The 16,461-nt window shown below is 31.6% G+C and overlaps 2 protein-coding genes across 2 annotated transcripts; both read left to right on the top strand.

The window, feature by feature from the left end:
• The first annotated feature begins 9,455 nt into the window (after positions 1-9,455).
• On the top strand, positions 9,456-12,542 carry LOC117326210 (interleukin 17-like protein). Its single transcript, XM_033882866.1, has 2 exons — positions 9,456-9,535; positions 11,521-12,542. The coding sequence occupies exons 1-2, from the start codon at positions 9,533-9,535 to the stop codon at positions 12,088-12,090; spliced, it is 573 nt and encodes a 190-aa protein (XP_033738757.1). The 5' UTR covers positions 9,456-9,532; the 3' UTR covers positions 12,091-12,542.
• A 1,190-nt stretch (positions 12,543-13,732) lies between these two features.
• Positions 13,733-15,651, top strand: LOC117326209 (interleukin 17-like protein). Its single transcript, XM_033882865.1, has one exon. The coding sequence runs from the start codon at positions 13,984-13,986 to the stop codon at positions 14,509-14,511; it is 528 nt and encodes a 175-aa protein (XP_033738756.1). The 5' UTR covers positions 13,733-13,983; the 3' UTR covers positions 14,512-15,651.
• Positions 15,652-16,461: the final 810 nt, after the last annotated feature.

The following is a 16,461-nucleotide window of genomic DNA, read 5'->3' as shown; positions in this document are numbered from 1 at the left end:
TAGTTTAAGGTTACATAGTTTAAGGTTATATAGTTTAAGGTTATATAGTTTAATGGTTATATAGTTTAATGGTTATATAGTTGAATGGTTGCAGTTTAAGATTATATAGTTTAAGGTTATATAGTTTAATGGTTGTAGTTTAAGGTTATATAGTTTAATGGTTGTAGTTTAAGGTTATATAGTTTAATGGTTATATAGTTTAAGGTTATATAGATTAATGGTAATATAGTTTAATGGTTGTAGTTTAATGGTTATATAGTTTAAGGTTATATAGTTTAATGGTTGTAGTTTAAGGTTATATAGTTTAAGGTTATATAGTTTAATGGTTGTAGTTTAATGGTTATATAGTTTAATGGTTGTAGTTTAAGGTTATGTAGTTTAATGGTTGTAGTTTAAGGTTATATAGTTTAATGGTTATATAGTTTAATGGTTATATAGTTTAATGGTTGTAGTTTAAGGTTATATAGTTTAAGGTTACATAGTTTAATGGTTACATAGTTTAAGGTTATGTAGTTTAATGGTTATATAGTTTAATGGTTATATAGTTTAATGGTTGTAGTTTAAGGTTATATAGTTTAAGGTTATATAGTTTAATGGTTGTAGTTTAATGGTTATATAGTTTAAGGTTACATAGTTTAATGGTTACATAGTTTAAGGTTATATAGTTTAAGGTTATATAGTTTAAGGTTATATAGATTAAGGTTACATAGTTTAATGGTTGTAGTTTAAGGTTATATAGTTTAAGGTTATATAGTTTAATGGTTATATAGTTTAAGGTTATATAGTTTAAGGTTATGTAGTTTAATGGTTATATAGTTTAAGGTTATATAGTTTAAGGTTACATAGTTTAAGGTTATGTAGTTTAATGGTTATATAGTTTAAGGTTATATAGTTTAATGGTTGTATAGTTTAATGGTTGCAGTTTAAGGTTATATAGTTTAAGGTTATATAATTTAAGGTTATATAGTTTAATGGTTATATAGTTTAATGGTTGCAGTTTAAGGTTATATAGTTTAAGGTTATATAGTTTAAGGTTATATAGTTTAAGGTTATATAGTTTAATGGTTATATAGTTTAATGGTTATATAGTTTAATGGTTGCAGTTTAAGGTTATATAGTTTAAGGTTATATAGTTTAATGGTTATATAGTTTAAGGTTACATAGTTTAATGGTTACATAGTTTAAGGTTATATAGTTTAATGGTTATATAGTTTAATGGTTGTAGTTTAATGGTTGTAGTTTAAGGTTATATAGTTTAAGGTTATATAGTTTAATGGTTATATAGTTTAATGGTTATATAGTTTAAGGTTATATAGTTTAAGGTTATATAGATTAATGGTTGCAGCTTAAAGTTATATAGTTTAATGGTTATAGTTTGAGCAAGTATATTTTAATGGTTTCAGTTTAAGGTTGTAGGTGTGAATGGTTGTAATGTAAGGCGATATTGTGTAATGTTTGTAGTGTAGGGTTATAGAGTGCAATGGTTGCAGTTTTAAGATTGCACAGTTTAATGGTTTCAGTTTGAGGTTGTAAAGTTTAATGGTGTTAAGGATATTGTATGACGGGTGAAGTGTAATGGCTGTAATATTATTGTTGGTGTATGACAGTTACAATTTAAAGATTGTAGTTATGAGGTTGTTGCAAGACGGTTTGTTTTAGTGTTGTGATGATATGGTTGTTATTTGATGGCTATGATTCAATGGTTGTAGTTTTAAGGTTGTTGTATGATGGTTATAATTTAATGGCTATGATACAAGGTTGTTACATGGCGGTTATAATTTAATGATTGTGATACAATGTTGTTGTATGATGGTTATAATTTAATGGTTGTGATACAATGTTGTTGTATGACGGTTATAATTTAATGGTTATGATACAATGTTGTTGTATGACGGTTATAATTTAATGGTTGTGATACAATGTTGTTGTATGACGGTTATAATTTAATGGTTGTGATACAATGTTGTTGTATGACGGTTATAACTTAATGATTGTGATACAATGTTGTTGTATGATGGTTATAATTTAATGGTTGTGATACAATGTTGTTGTATGACGGTCATAATTTAATGGTTGTGATACAATGTTGTTGTATGACGGTTATAATTTAATGGCTATGATACAATGTTGTTGTATGATGGTTATAATTTAATGGCTATGATACAATGTTGTTGTATGACGGTTATAATTTAATGGTTGTGATACAATGTTGTTGTATGACGGTTATAATTTAATGGTTGTGATACAATGTTGTTGTATGACGGTTATAATTTAATGGTTGTGATACAATGTTGTTGTATGACGGTTATAATTTAATGGTTGTGATACAATGTTGTTGCATGATGGTTATAATTTAATGGTTGTGATACAATGTTGTTGTATGACGGTTATAATTTAATGGTTGTGATACAATGTTGTTGTATGACGGTTATAATTTAATGGTTGTGATACAATGTTGTTGTATGACGGTTATAATTTAATGGTTGTGATACAATGTTGTTGTATGACGGTTATAATTTAATGGTTGTGATACAATGTTGTTGTATGATGGTAATGATTTAATGGTTGTGATGCATGGTTGTTACATGGCGGTTATAATTTAATGGTTGTGATGCATGGTTGTTGCATGACGGTTATAATTTAATGGTTGTGATACAATGTTGTTGTATGACGGTTATAATTTAATGGTTGTGATACAATGTTGTTGTATGACGGTCATAATTTAATGGTTGTGATACAATGTTGTTGTATGACGGTCATAGTTGTGATACAATGTTGTTGTATGACGGTTATAATTTAATGGTTGTGATACAATGTTGTTGTATGACGGTTATAATTTAATGGTTGTGATACAAGGTTGTTGTATGACTGTTATAATTTAATGGTTGTGATACAAGGTTGCTGTATGATGGTAATGATTTATTGGTTGTGATACAATGTTGTTGTATGACGGTTATAATTTAATGGTTGTGATACAAGGTTGTTGTATGACTGTTATAATTTAATGGTTGTGATACAAGGTTGTTGTATGATGGTAATGATTTATTGGTTGTGATGCATGGTTGTTACATGGCGGTTATAATTTAATGGCTGTGATGCAAAATTGTTGCATGGCGGTTATAATTTAATGGCTGTAATGCAAAGTTGTTGTATGATGGTGATGATTTATTGGTTGTGATGCATGGTTGTTACATGGCGGTTATAATTTAATGGCTGTGATGCAAAGTTGTTGTATGATGATTATAATTTAATGTCTATGATACAAGATTGTTGTATGATGGTAATGATTTATTGGTTGTGATGCATGGTTGTTACATGGCGGTTATAATTCAATGGTTGTGAGACAATGTTGTTGTATGACGGTTATAATTTAATGGTTGTGATACAATGTTGTTGTATGATGGTAATGATTTAATGGTTGTGATGCATGGTTGTTACATGGCGGTTATAATTTAATGGTTGTGATACAATGTTGTTGTATGATGGTAATGATTTAATGGTTGTGATGCATGGTTGTTACATGACGGCTATAAATTAATGGCTATGATACAATGTTGTTGTATGACGGTTATAATTTAATGGTTGTGATACAATGTTGTTGTATGACGGTTATAATTTAATGGTTGTGATACAATGTTGTTGTATGACGCTTATAATTTAATGGTTATGATACAATGTTGTTGTATGACGGTTATAATTTAATGGTTGTGATACAATGTTGTTGTATGACGGTTATAATTTAATGGTTGTGATACAATGTTGTTGTATGACGGTTATAATTTAATGGTTGTGATACAATGTTGTTGTATGACGGTTATAATTTAATGGTTGTGATACAATGTTGTTGTATGATGGTAATGATTTAATGGTTGTGATGCATGGTTGTTACATGGCGGTTATAATTTAATGGTTGTGATGCATGGTTGTTGCATGACGGTTATAATTTAATGGCTGTGATGCATGGTTGTTGTATGGCGGTTATAATTTAATGGCTGTGATAAAAAGTTGTTGTATGACGAATATAATTTAATGGTTGCATTTTAAGCTTGGTGTACGACGGTTATACTTTAATTAATTGTTTTAGTTTTAATGATGTATTGGCAGTTATAGTTTATGATGATTGCAGATTGAAGGTTGTTTTGAGGTTATTGTGTAATGGTGTTAGTTCATGCACAGTTTTTACAATAGCTGTTTAATGATATTTAGATTACGGTTGTAATTGTAATAGTCTTACTGTACGAGTGTGCGACCAGGCCAAATACTCCAAAAGAAAAAAATGGATATTTTCAATGACTAATAATAACATAATGCTCGAAGTGTAGTGATTGTGATCACCTTACCAGGAAATATCCCCTCAGCCATTCGACCCCGTATAATGGGCTATTTTGTAATCACTTGAGCTGGTTTTCTTCCACAGATATTTTAAGAAAAGTTTCTGAAAATAATTCTCTTTTTGTTTGCAGAATTGAAAGATAAGAATTTTATCGATAAATTCCAATTTTGTTACTGAAAGTTTTTGAGCATTTGAAATGGTGATACCAAGAAAATGTATTGCCATTTTTGTGAACTCAGTCCAACTACTTGTCTACTTGTAGATCGTTTTGACGAACAATATTAAATATTATACTTTAATGATTATTCCAGTGTTGTCGTGCTTCATCCAGACACAATTGAAGAATATAATCTTTAAAAAATAATAATAATTGAAAAAAAACCAACCCAAAACAAAAACAACAAACAAACAAAAAACAAAACAAATGACATAATAATAATAATAAAATTCAATCAGATTTTTAAAAAAAATCAAGAAACAAACCAGAACAGCACAGGGTGTGTGTTCCTTTATCGGTTCTGTACCAGTTGAACGAAATTGGTAAGGCATCATTAAAGGGAACGTATTTGAATCTCAAGTGAATTCCTAAGATGGCGGCCATCGTTTGCTTCAAACATAAAAACCGACTGTTTTCTGTTTTACAACGCAACAATTATAAAATCAATACCTGGATAGTTACGTCACACTTTGACATATTTAATTTATATAATATAATAAGATATATATAAAATGAATAGTTCACGACTCGTTTTTATGAAAAAGAGTAAATTTACATGACAAATGAAGAATAAAACTGCATCATACAGCTGTTTCGTCCTTCAGGGACTCGTCAGTGATGTAAGTGATCAAAAGTTTGGAACCCAAATGTCTGTTTCTGCATCAGACAACATTTTGTTGACAATATTTGGTGATGTATCAAGAATTGCACCAGTTAAATAAATATGTAATATATATATATATTATGTACATACTGTTGATGAGGAAGCTTGTCAAGAAATGGAATATTATAATATTCAGCTCAGTGGTGAGAAATCTTGGCTGTAACTGTCAAGGAATGGAATATTATCATATTCAGCTCAGTGGTGAGAAATATTGGCTGTAACTGTCAAGAAATGGAATATTATCATATTCAGCTCAGTGTGAGGAAGCTTGGCTGTAACTGTCAAGAAATGGAATATTATCATATTCAGCTCAGTGGTGAGGAAGCTTGGCTGTAACTGTCAAGAAATGGAATATTATCATATTCAGCTCAGTGTGAGGAAGCTTGGCTGTAACTGTCAAGAAAGGAATATTATCATATTCAGCTCAGTGTGAGGAAGCTTGGCTGTAACTGTCAAGAAATGGAATATTGTCATATTCAGCTCAGTGTGAGGAAGCTTGGCTGTAACTGTCAAGAAATGGAATATTATCATATTCAGCTCAGTGGTGAGGAAGCTTGGCTGTAACTGTCAAGAAATGGAATATTATATTCAGCTCAGTGTGAGGAAGCTTGGCTGTAACTGTCAAGAAATGGAATATTATCATATTCAGCTCAGTGTGAGGAAGCTTGGCTGTAACTGTCAAGAAATGGAATATTATCATATTCAGCTCAGTGGTGAGGAAGCTTGGCTGTAACTGTTAAGAAATGGAATATTATCATATTCAGCTCAGTGTGAGGAAGCTTGGCTGTAACTGTCAAGAAATGGAATATTATCATATTCAGCTCAGTGGTGAGGAAGCTTGGCTGTAACTGTTAAGAAATGGAATATTATCATATTCAGCTCAGTGATGAGGAAGCTTGGCTTTAACTGTCAAGAAATGGAATATTATCATATTCAGCTCAGTGGTTAAACTACAAGCACGCACCGTTGTGTATTACACGAAAGTACAATACTAATTTCAATATTACGTTTGATTGAAAAAGAGCTTTGTTGCATTTGGTGACAAGATCATCCAACAGACTAATGCCATACCTACGAGAACAAACGGTTTCTCTCTGTTGATTGGTTTTAATTTGTTTTCAAACAAGGGTGGTTATGTCAAAGCGTTTATCAGAACAGGTAACAGATCCCTTGCAAAAACGTTCAATTTCATCTATAGAAACAAAAATGTAAATTGATGATGTGCTGCCTTTAACATCAAAAACTGAATTGCCCATATTGATCGCATACACCCTGTAGAACTTGAAACCAACGATACTAAATACTCTTTAATATTAAAAAGATATCGATGGCATATACCTTCTCAGGTTCTTAATCAACCACTTACCGCGAACTTCACTTTGTAATGTAACCAACAGACAATGCTTACAACTGAGATGATGGATTTAATCTTCCTTTTGTGAATTTTCCATTTCTTAGTAACATTATTGCTTCCTTAACTCGCGGTATTTACAAAATTGATAACATGTCCAGGGGGTTGTTTCCAATATCATAATTGAATAAACAGGTGTCAGGTGTCAACTTCTGACTGGAATCTAACCTCACAGAAAGTATACAGTTTGAAGACTATTGACATGTCTTATGGTCATCATATTGAAAAATTTGTATTGACCTTTACCAATATAAAGTTAACATGTTCGGTAGTTGTTGATACGCCTGGTTCTGATTTCACTTTACATTATCTAGAGTCGGTAGCATTGCATGAACTTGACTTTGATTGTTCATCATGCACCACATGTGGTCCATTAATATCTCTACCAGCACGTTCACTTCCTGTATTTCACATATAATCTACCATTTTATGGCTCTCTTCACCTATAATAATTTTCAGATTGAGGTTTACGGATCATTTGTTTAAACCGGATGTTATCATAAAAAGTGGACAAATGTGTCATCTTAACCGATATAAATATGTCATAATGAAAACAGGAAGTTTGTCCGGCGGTTTGAAGTAATACGAAATATAGTTCTTACTCCGGGTCCGGCAAACTGTTGTTATTTATGACACGGATCTAATGAGCGTTGCTTTACATCAAAACATATCATTATCATTTCATAAAAACGTTAGTTTGTTTTGTATTTAATTTGCCCAATCCCTCTTTTGAATTCCAATGTATTGATCGCTCATGTCTGATCCGCAGGTATCTGACCTTCCCAAAATTCTATAGCTTACTTCTGGGCATGTACATCTTGGTAACGGAATTTGACTTCCGGTATGCCAATAGAGGGTTCATATCGATTTCTAAACATACTTTTGGTTTGTTTATACGAATTAATATCCAAATAATTAAGGATTATTGTGTAAATTAAATTCAAGGGAGTTTTATAAACAAATCATGTTCAAAACAAAAGGGAGACAAATATGTGAAATATAAAAAAAAATAACGAGAATGGACGTCCTTAACAACCAAATAATGTTATATCAGTTATCAGTCTAGACCTCGCCAATGCGTTTAGGATAAACACATTATAATCACCTAATAGTGTTTAATACTCGTAACCTGTTTAACGCGTTTTAATTGATACACATGTACTTGACGTTCTTGGGAAATAAAGTATTGAATGTTATTAAATTTATTATGAAATCTATCATGATACTTTGATAAATATATTGTCTTTCATTGTTGTTTGATACATTTTTCATCTATCGTTGTTTTATGATAATATCGCTATCATTGTCTTATAAATACATCATCTGTCATTGTCTGATAAATACATCATCTGTCATTGTTTGATAAATAAATCGTCTATCATTGTTTGATAAATATACCATCTATAATTGTTTGATAAAACAATCGTCTATTATTGGTTGATAAATAAATCGTCTATTATTGGTTGATAAATAAATCGTCTATCATTGTTTGGTAAATATATCGTCTAAACTGTTGTTTGATAAAGAAATCATTTATCATTGATATCGTCTATCATTGTTAGATAAATAAATCGTCTATCAGTGTTCGATAAATATATCGTTTATCATTGTTAGATAAATAAATCGTCTATCATTGTTTGATAAATATATCGTTTATCATTGTTAGATAAATAAATCGTCTATCAGTGTTCGATAAATATATCGTTTATCATTGTTAGATAAATAAATCGTCTATCATTGTTTGATAAATATATCGTTTATCATTGTTTGATAAATAAATCGTCTATCATTTATTGATAAATAAATCGTCTATTATTGCTTAATAAATATATCGTCTATTATTGTTTGATAAATATATTATCTATCATTGTTTGATAAATACATCATGTCATTGTTATTTGGTAAATATATTATCTTTCAATGTTTTTGATTACATATCGTCTATCATTGTTTGATAAATATATCGTCTGTTACTATTATTTGATAAATATATCACCTATCATGTTGTTTGATAAATAAATCGTCTATCATTTTTTCGATACATATATCGTCTAAAACTGTTGTTTGATAAATAAATCATATATCACTATTATTTGATAAATATATCACCTATCATGTTGTTTGATAAATATATCATCTATCAATGTTTTTTGATAACATATCTATTATTGTTTTCTGATTGATATATCGTCTATTATTGTTTGATTAATATATCGTCTATATTATCATTGTTTGATAAATATAACATATATCAGTTCTGTTTCATTAACATATCAGCTGGCTGTCATCATTGATCAATACATATTTCATCTATCAGTGTTTGATTTAATATATCGTCAATCATTGCAGTTAAATATATTTAAACGCATCGTCTATTTTTGTTGTGTGATATATAACTTACTGACAGTTTTATTTTTGTCCTGCGACTAATGTGGACGGTTTGCTATGTGAATCGCTTAAGTGCTTTACACGAGAAATGTTTGTACTGAAAGCACTCTGTCCTCTGGTGTCAAAACATCACAAATCACTATGCTAATCAGCGGGGGTGACATTCGTCTCCTAAATAAGATCCCAGTATTAGCTTCCTCATAAGAAAACAAAATTTACCACTTCATTAACCTTGGTCCTTCCCAACAACAGCAGAATTATGGCCTTCCTGAAGAAACGGCCACACATAGGTTAAGACGATGAACGGGGAATACGGAAGTTTGACTAAATGTGACGTCACAGCGAATTCCCCCGGCAATATCCTTGGCTATTTTTAAATACTGAAAACTTGACGATGTCGTGTTATAAAATGAACGGTTTAGCAGAGCAAAATCAAACCCGTCTTACCCGTTTAACTGAAGAAAACAGCACTCCAGATTAACAATACTTATACAAATCTAAGTTAACAGATATCATAAGATGGTGAGTAATCTATGCACAGACATAAATCTGTTTTAATGTAAATTCTTCATTAACTGAATCAGAGAGCAGTTCATAACGCATGTTGTTTGCCATTTTTGCATCAAAATTAGAGACCAAATCGCCGTAGTGTCTAATGGATAGTTTTAAAACCCAAAATTACAATTGATCACATTCTGGACATTGAAGGTATTGCAAATTGCGTCGATGTGATTACCTGATACTACGCCAAAAACATTTTTTTTTTATATGATTGAGAGAGTTGTGATTCAGCACTCAAATATTCCAATCGATGGTAACGTAGTACATACAATTTAGCTTTACAGCAGACGATAAGTTGGGAGGAAAACATTAGGGGCCGTATCGTTTGAACACAATGTATGGCAAAAAAAAAACAAAAAAAAACCCAACATTTGAAGGGAAGGCAATAATTTTCTCGCACAGAATGCACTCCGTTAAAAAAACAAACGAATTTAGCAGTGACGAGCTTATGCAATTTTATGAGTTGATTTATGGTAAAAACAACATGTTTACCTATTTTATTGAATCAATTGTTACACCAGGGTTCTAGTGACGACTCTTTCACTTCACAGAATGATATAGCATTACTTTAAATTATAGCTTAACTTTTTGTTTTTGCAACAGTAATATCTTTATCCTATGATCATAGAATAAGTTTGATTATTGACAATCCAACTTAGCCAGAAGTGTTTTTATTCATGAGAAAGCATATCTACTTGTTTAGGTACAGTGCGATATGATACTTATTAAACCATAGCATTCGTCTTAAACGATCCATGGACATTGATATAATCTAATTATTTGTTTTATATGAATTATGCGTAAAAATCTTTGGGATATATATACCATACACGTATGTATGTTTTGTCCCAATTATCGTTGATACAATTATCAAATTTGTTAAGAAATGTTGCGCATTTTATCGTCAAAGCCGTTATATGAGTGAAAAGCAAAGCAAAAGTTCTCCACAAGGAGAGTTTGGTTTAATGTCATGTTATTCAATTATGTATTAATTCATTAATCTTGTATTGTTTAAAACAACAACAACAACAAAAAAACAACAAAAGATTAATATTCAAAATGCCGCAACTTACATTAGTTTGATAAAATTATATTTATTTATCCATTTATTCAATTTTAGCATGTGTTGTATAGAAAACTAGATATTAATATTTGACTTGTCGAAACTTATTTTATTTTTATTTGTGCATGTTCAATAGTAACAAAGTAATTCTGACGTAACCACGGGTATTATTTTTGATTACGAATATCACATTTTTCTGTAACCCGGATATTCGATTTTACCGATATCCCTTAAAAACAAGACGTCCGATTGGTGTTATTTTTTCGTGACGCTAGGTTGATAGTTAGATAAATATTTGGGTAAAAATGACATTACATTATAAGGATAGAGAGTTGCATCATATTACGATTACAAATTCGTACAATCATCACAAGGATACTAAAATTCACAACAGGATTTAAAGAATATCTTTCAAAGAAAATCACATATACCTCTAGTAGGCGAAGCTGACGTAATTCCGCATAATCTCTTCCACTCTTATGGCCACAATAAAAACCAATATTTGAAATCTATGTACTCTTCTGACCAATATAAATACTAATATTTGTAGTATATTAAATTAAAGAATACATTATAAGTTTATAAAACATTTTCGTAATATAAGCCGCAATACATAGGGTGATATGCTACATATTGATAAATTAAACCATAAGGTCCAACATCACTACCTTAACCGTAATAATTAATGAAGAGTTAACAATGCATGAACAAAGAGAGTTTACCAAAGCTGTGAACACCAAGAAAATAGAGAACACTCACCTGACTAGTGAAATTTAAATACGTAATTGACATAAACTACCATTACCTTTTATATTATTTTGCATGAAATGTATAGACAACATACATTGATGTATCAGACATTATTATTATTATCTTTTTTTAGATCGGACTTCTACAAACAGTTGCACTTCTGGCTGTGATCAACATGGCGCTGTCCGCTTGTATTCACACTACATCAACATGTACGACACCGGCGACAGTCAATCTGGCAATCCAACTGAGGTTAGCTAGAAATGTCATCTCGTCAGAATCCATTTTACTTGCCCAACAGAACAGTGACAGCCACAACGATAATGTCACCATCACAGTGATAGAGGGCGAGACCAATGTTTGTCCAGAAAACCTCAGCGAATTGGAGAACACAATGGACACACTAGTCCGACACCGGTCAACTTGTCCGTTCTATATGGTCAGCGAACACAACCCCTACCGGTACCCTGCTACACTGACCAGCGTTCGTTGTCGGTGCCAGAAGTGTCTGGAGTTCGGAGGTCATAGCGAGCACAATGTCTGCGAGCCTGTTTACATCAATGAGGTTGTGTTAATGAGGGGAAGTTGTGAAAATGGCGTTTACCAGTACAATCCCACCGAGATCAAAATACAGGTAGCCTGTACATGTGCCAGAGCAAAGGAAGCAGAAAGCCCTGAATCTGAGGGACCAATTCCTTTGTGAACAGAAGAGTACACCTGGGCTCTGTCTGGTTAATACCTACTCCGTCCTAAACGTATCCAGACTAAACATATTTATCAGATAAAATTCTCTTTATCCATCATTAAATAACCGCTCTCTAATGAAATCGGATGAATTCAAGAGAGTGCTTTTAGAGTTTGGACAGTTAATACACGTTCTACGGAGTGATGTTTCATCCATCAAGATGTTCATTTTTTGCATATTCATTTCGTGATAAATCCATCGTTATGCTTTTTTTCCTGTATTTATAAATGATCTACATGGGTATACAAATGTATTTTTATAAAATGTTTTTATTTATGTATCTAGTGTTGATATAAATATATATTGTCTTTATCTATGTACAAGTGGTTTATCAATGTATGAATTTGATGTTTGTGGAATGTTTAATGATTTTTATACAAATGTACGTATTTTTTATTTATTTATGATCTTATTTTGATATACTTTGTTTATGAAGAAGAAACATTTATATCTGTGCATTTTGTAGTCACTGCCTCTCACTAAGGTTTTATTAGTGTTCGTCTCCGAGACATACCAAAGTCCATAAAAATGGTAAATTATACTATATACTATAATTTATTTTAAACAATCTTTCCAATGTTTCTAATAATCAGTTTGATGAATAATTATCCAAATAAAAGCAAAGCTAGAAGAACTTTTTTATCGGAATAATCAATAATACAAATGTACTTCAAAAATACCGATTTTTTGTTCGGTATAAAAAAACACATTAATACATTAATTTGAGATACGATGCTCTAAAGAAAAAGGCTTTAAAATCACCAAGAAGACAGAAAGAAGTATTTTAACAATGCTGATAAGCGCAGCAAGTCATTTTTTTGTTCTGATGCCAGAATAATCTAAATCTATTTAGAAATCTATAGTAATTTATATTTACAATCGAAAGTCCCATTTTTATAACGTTTTATGTAATGTTGTTTTACTTGCCGTATTTTTATATCACATATTTGCAACATCATTGTCTACATTACTTCTTCAATGTTTTGAGGAATTATTTATTGACTTAATTTATTTATTTATGTGTTCACATTGTTATATCTACACTATTGTTCTTTGATATGTTTATTGAATATTAAAATATATTTGCATATATTCGTTTTATTTAAGTCTATTAATTGATTATTTGTGCACTACCATCATTAATACCAAACCATTACTTTTCTTGTGGTGAATTTTCATAGAAAACGTGGAAAGTGAAACGGTGATATCAATCTTCACGGAATATTCCGAAGCATAGTTTGTAAAGAAAATATATATAGAATCAGTAAAGATTGAAATGTACAATGTATACCCAGGACGAAATAACGAGGATCCCGGCTTGTGATTATGACATAACATAGTTTACACGGCGTGTGTCATCAACGAAGCAGACAGTGCTTGACCTTTTTTTTAACTTATATATTGTCCTTACACCATTTCAAGCATCTGTGTTGTTGTTAAAACGTCAGCAATCTCTAGTTCGGCCGTCAGACGGTTGACATACCGGTTCAAGTTCGCTGGACAGAGATATAAACATTTTCGTAATATAAGCCGCAATACAAAGGGTGATATGCTACATATTGATAAATTAAACCATAAGGTCCAACATCACTACCTTAACCGTAATAATTAATGAAGAGTTAACAATGCATGAACAAAGAGAGTTTACCAAAGCTGTGAACACCAAGAAAATAGAGAACACTCACCTGACTAGTGAAATTTAAATACGTAATTAACATAAACTACCATTACCTTTTATATTATTTTGCATGAAATGTATAGACAACATACATTGATGTATCAGACATTATTATTATTATCTTTTTTTAGATCGGACTTCTACAAACAGTTGCACTTCTGGCTGTGATCAACATGGCGCTGTCCGCTTGTATTCACACTACATCAACATGTACGACACCGGCGACAGTCAATCTGGCAATCCAACTGAGGTTAGCTAGAAATGTCATCTCGTCAGAATCCATTTTACTTGCCCAACAGAACAGTGACAGCCACAACGACAATGTCACCATCACAGTGATAGAGGGCGAGACCAATGTTTGTCCAGAAAACCTCAGCGAATTGGAGAACACAATGGACACACTAGTCCGACACCGGTCAACTTGTCCGTTCTATATGGTCAGCGAACACAACCCCTACCGGTACCCTGCTACACTGACCAGCGTTCGTTGTCGGTGCCAGAAGTGTCTGGAGTTCGGAGGTCATAGCGAGCACAATGTCTGCGAGCCTGTTTACGTCAATGAGGTTGTGTTAATGAGGGGAAGTTGTGAAAATGGTGTTTACCAGTACAATCCCACCGATATCAAAATACAGGTAGCCTGTACATGTGCCAGAGCAAAGGAAGCAGAAAGCCCTGAATCTGAGGGACCAATTCCTTTGTGAACAGAAGAGTACACCTGGGCTCTGTCTGGTTAATACCTACTCCGTCCTAAACGTATCCAGACTAAACATATTTATCAGATAAAATTCTCTTTATCCATCATTAAATAACCGCTCTCTAATGAAATCGGATGAATTCAAGAGAGTGCTTTTAGAGTTTGGACAGTTAATACACGTTCTACGGAGTGATGTTTCATCCATCAAGATGTTCATTTTTTGCATATTCATTTCGTGATAAATCCATCGTTATGCTTTTTTTCCTGTATTTATAAATGATCTACATGGGTATACAAATGTATTTTTATAAAATGTTTTTATTTATGTATCTAGTGTTGATATAAATATATATTGTCTTTATCTATGTACAAGTGGTTTATCAATGTATGAATTTGATGTTTGTGGAATGTTTAATGATTTTTATACAAATGTACGTATTTTTATTTATTTATGATCTTATTTTGATATACTTTGTTTATGAAGAAAAAACATTTATATCTGTGCATTTTGTAGTCACTGCCTCTCATTAAGGTTTTATTAGTGTTCGTCTCCGAGACATACCAAAGTCCATAAAAATGGTAAATTATACTATATACTATGCATACTATAATTTATTTTAAACAATCTTTCCAATGTTTCTAATAATCAGTTTGATGAATAATTATCCAAATAAAAACAAAGCTAGAAGAACTTTTTTATCGGAATAATCAATAATACAAATGTACTTCAAAAATACCGATTTTTTGTTCGGTATAAAAAAACACATTAATACATTAATTTGAGATACGATGCTCTAAAGAAAAAGGCTTTAAAATCACCAAGAAGACAGAAAGAAGTATTTTAACAATGCTGATAAGCGCAGCAAGTCATTTTTTTGTTCTGATGCCAGAATAATCTAAATCTATTTAGAAATCTATAGTAATTTATATTTACAATCGAAAGTCCCATTTTTATAACGTTTTATGTAATGTTGTTTTACTTGCCGTATTTTTATATCACATATTTGCAACATCATTGTCTACATTACTTCAATTATTTATGTTTTGAGGAATTATTTATTGACTTAATTTATTTATTTATGTGTTCACATTGTTATATCTACACTATTGTTCTTTGATATGTTTATTGAATATTAAAATATATTTGCATATATTCGTTTTATTTAAGTCTATTAATTGATTATTTGTGCACTACCATAATTAATACCAAACCATTACTTTTCTTCTGGTGAATTTTCATAGAAAACGTGGAAAGTGAAACGGTGAAATCAATCTTCACGGAATATTCCGAAGCATAGTTTGTAAAGAAAATATACTGAAACGAAAAAGAAACGCAACTTCAAATTGTAGGTTTAATAAAATAATACTTGTGAGCATTATGTTTAAATTTCATATGTAATAGTTAATATTGAATATTGATGTAACATCCTTTAAATGTTTAGAGATTTTTAAGAACAGGTCACTTTGCTAGAAGGTCATGATTGGTAGTACCCTACGTGAATCCAAGTTGAAATGGCAGCAGTTTTGAAACCGTGCCCTAATATCGTGTGTGTCCTCCTCGAACAGTTATCACATCTCTAATTCTTTGTTGCATTGAGTTCATCAGGGCATTGACTTTCCGTATTGGAATGTTATTCCATTCTTGGACGAGTGCATTTGTTAACTGAGGGAGGGTATTTGGGGGGTTACGGCGATTTCGAATTCTTCTGTCTAATTCATCCCACAAATGCTCGATTGGGGACAGGTCGGGGCTATATGGAGGCCAATCTATAGGAACAATGTTCTGTGTCGCAAGAAAGTCTCTACAGACTCTTGCAACGTGTGGTCTCGCGTTATCTTGCTGAAAGGTTAGATGATGCTGCCTAACAAACGGCACAACATGGGGCCTAAGGATCTCATCCCGATAGCGTACGGTCGTTAAATTCCCATTGACTATCACCAAAGGCGTCTTCAAACC

This window comes from Pecten maximus, chromosome 4 (genome assembly GCF_902652985.1).
Source record: "Pecten maximus chromosome 4, xPecMax1.1, whole genome shotgun sequence".
NCBI lineage: Eukaryota > Metazoa > Mollusca > Bivalvia > Pectinida > Pectinidae > Pecten > Pecten maximus.
This window is presented reverse-complemented; position numbering and strand designations above follow the sequence as displayed.

What these genes read in the sequence shown, in the direction of transcription:
- LOC117326209 (XM_033882865.1), top strand. Translation starts at nt 13,984, where the DNA reads ATGGCGCTGTCCGCTTGTATTCACACTACATCAACATGTACGACACCG.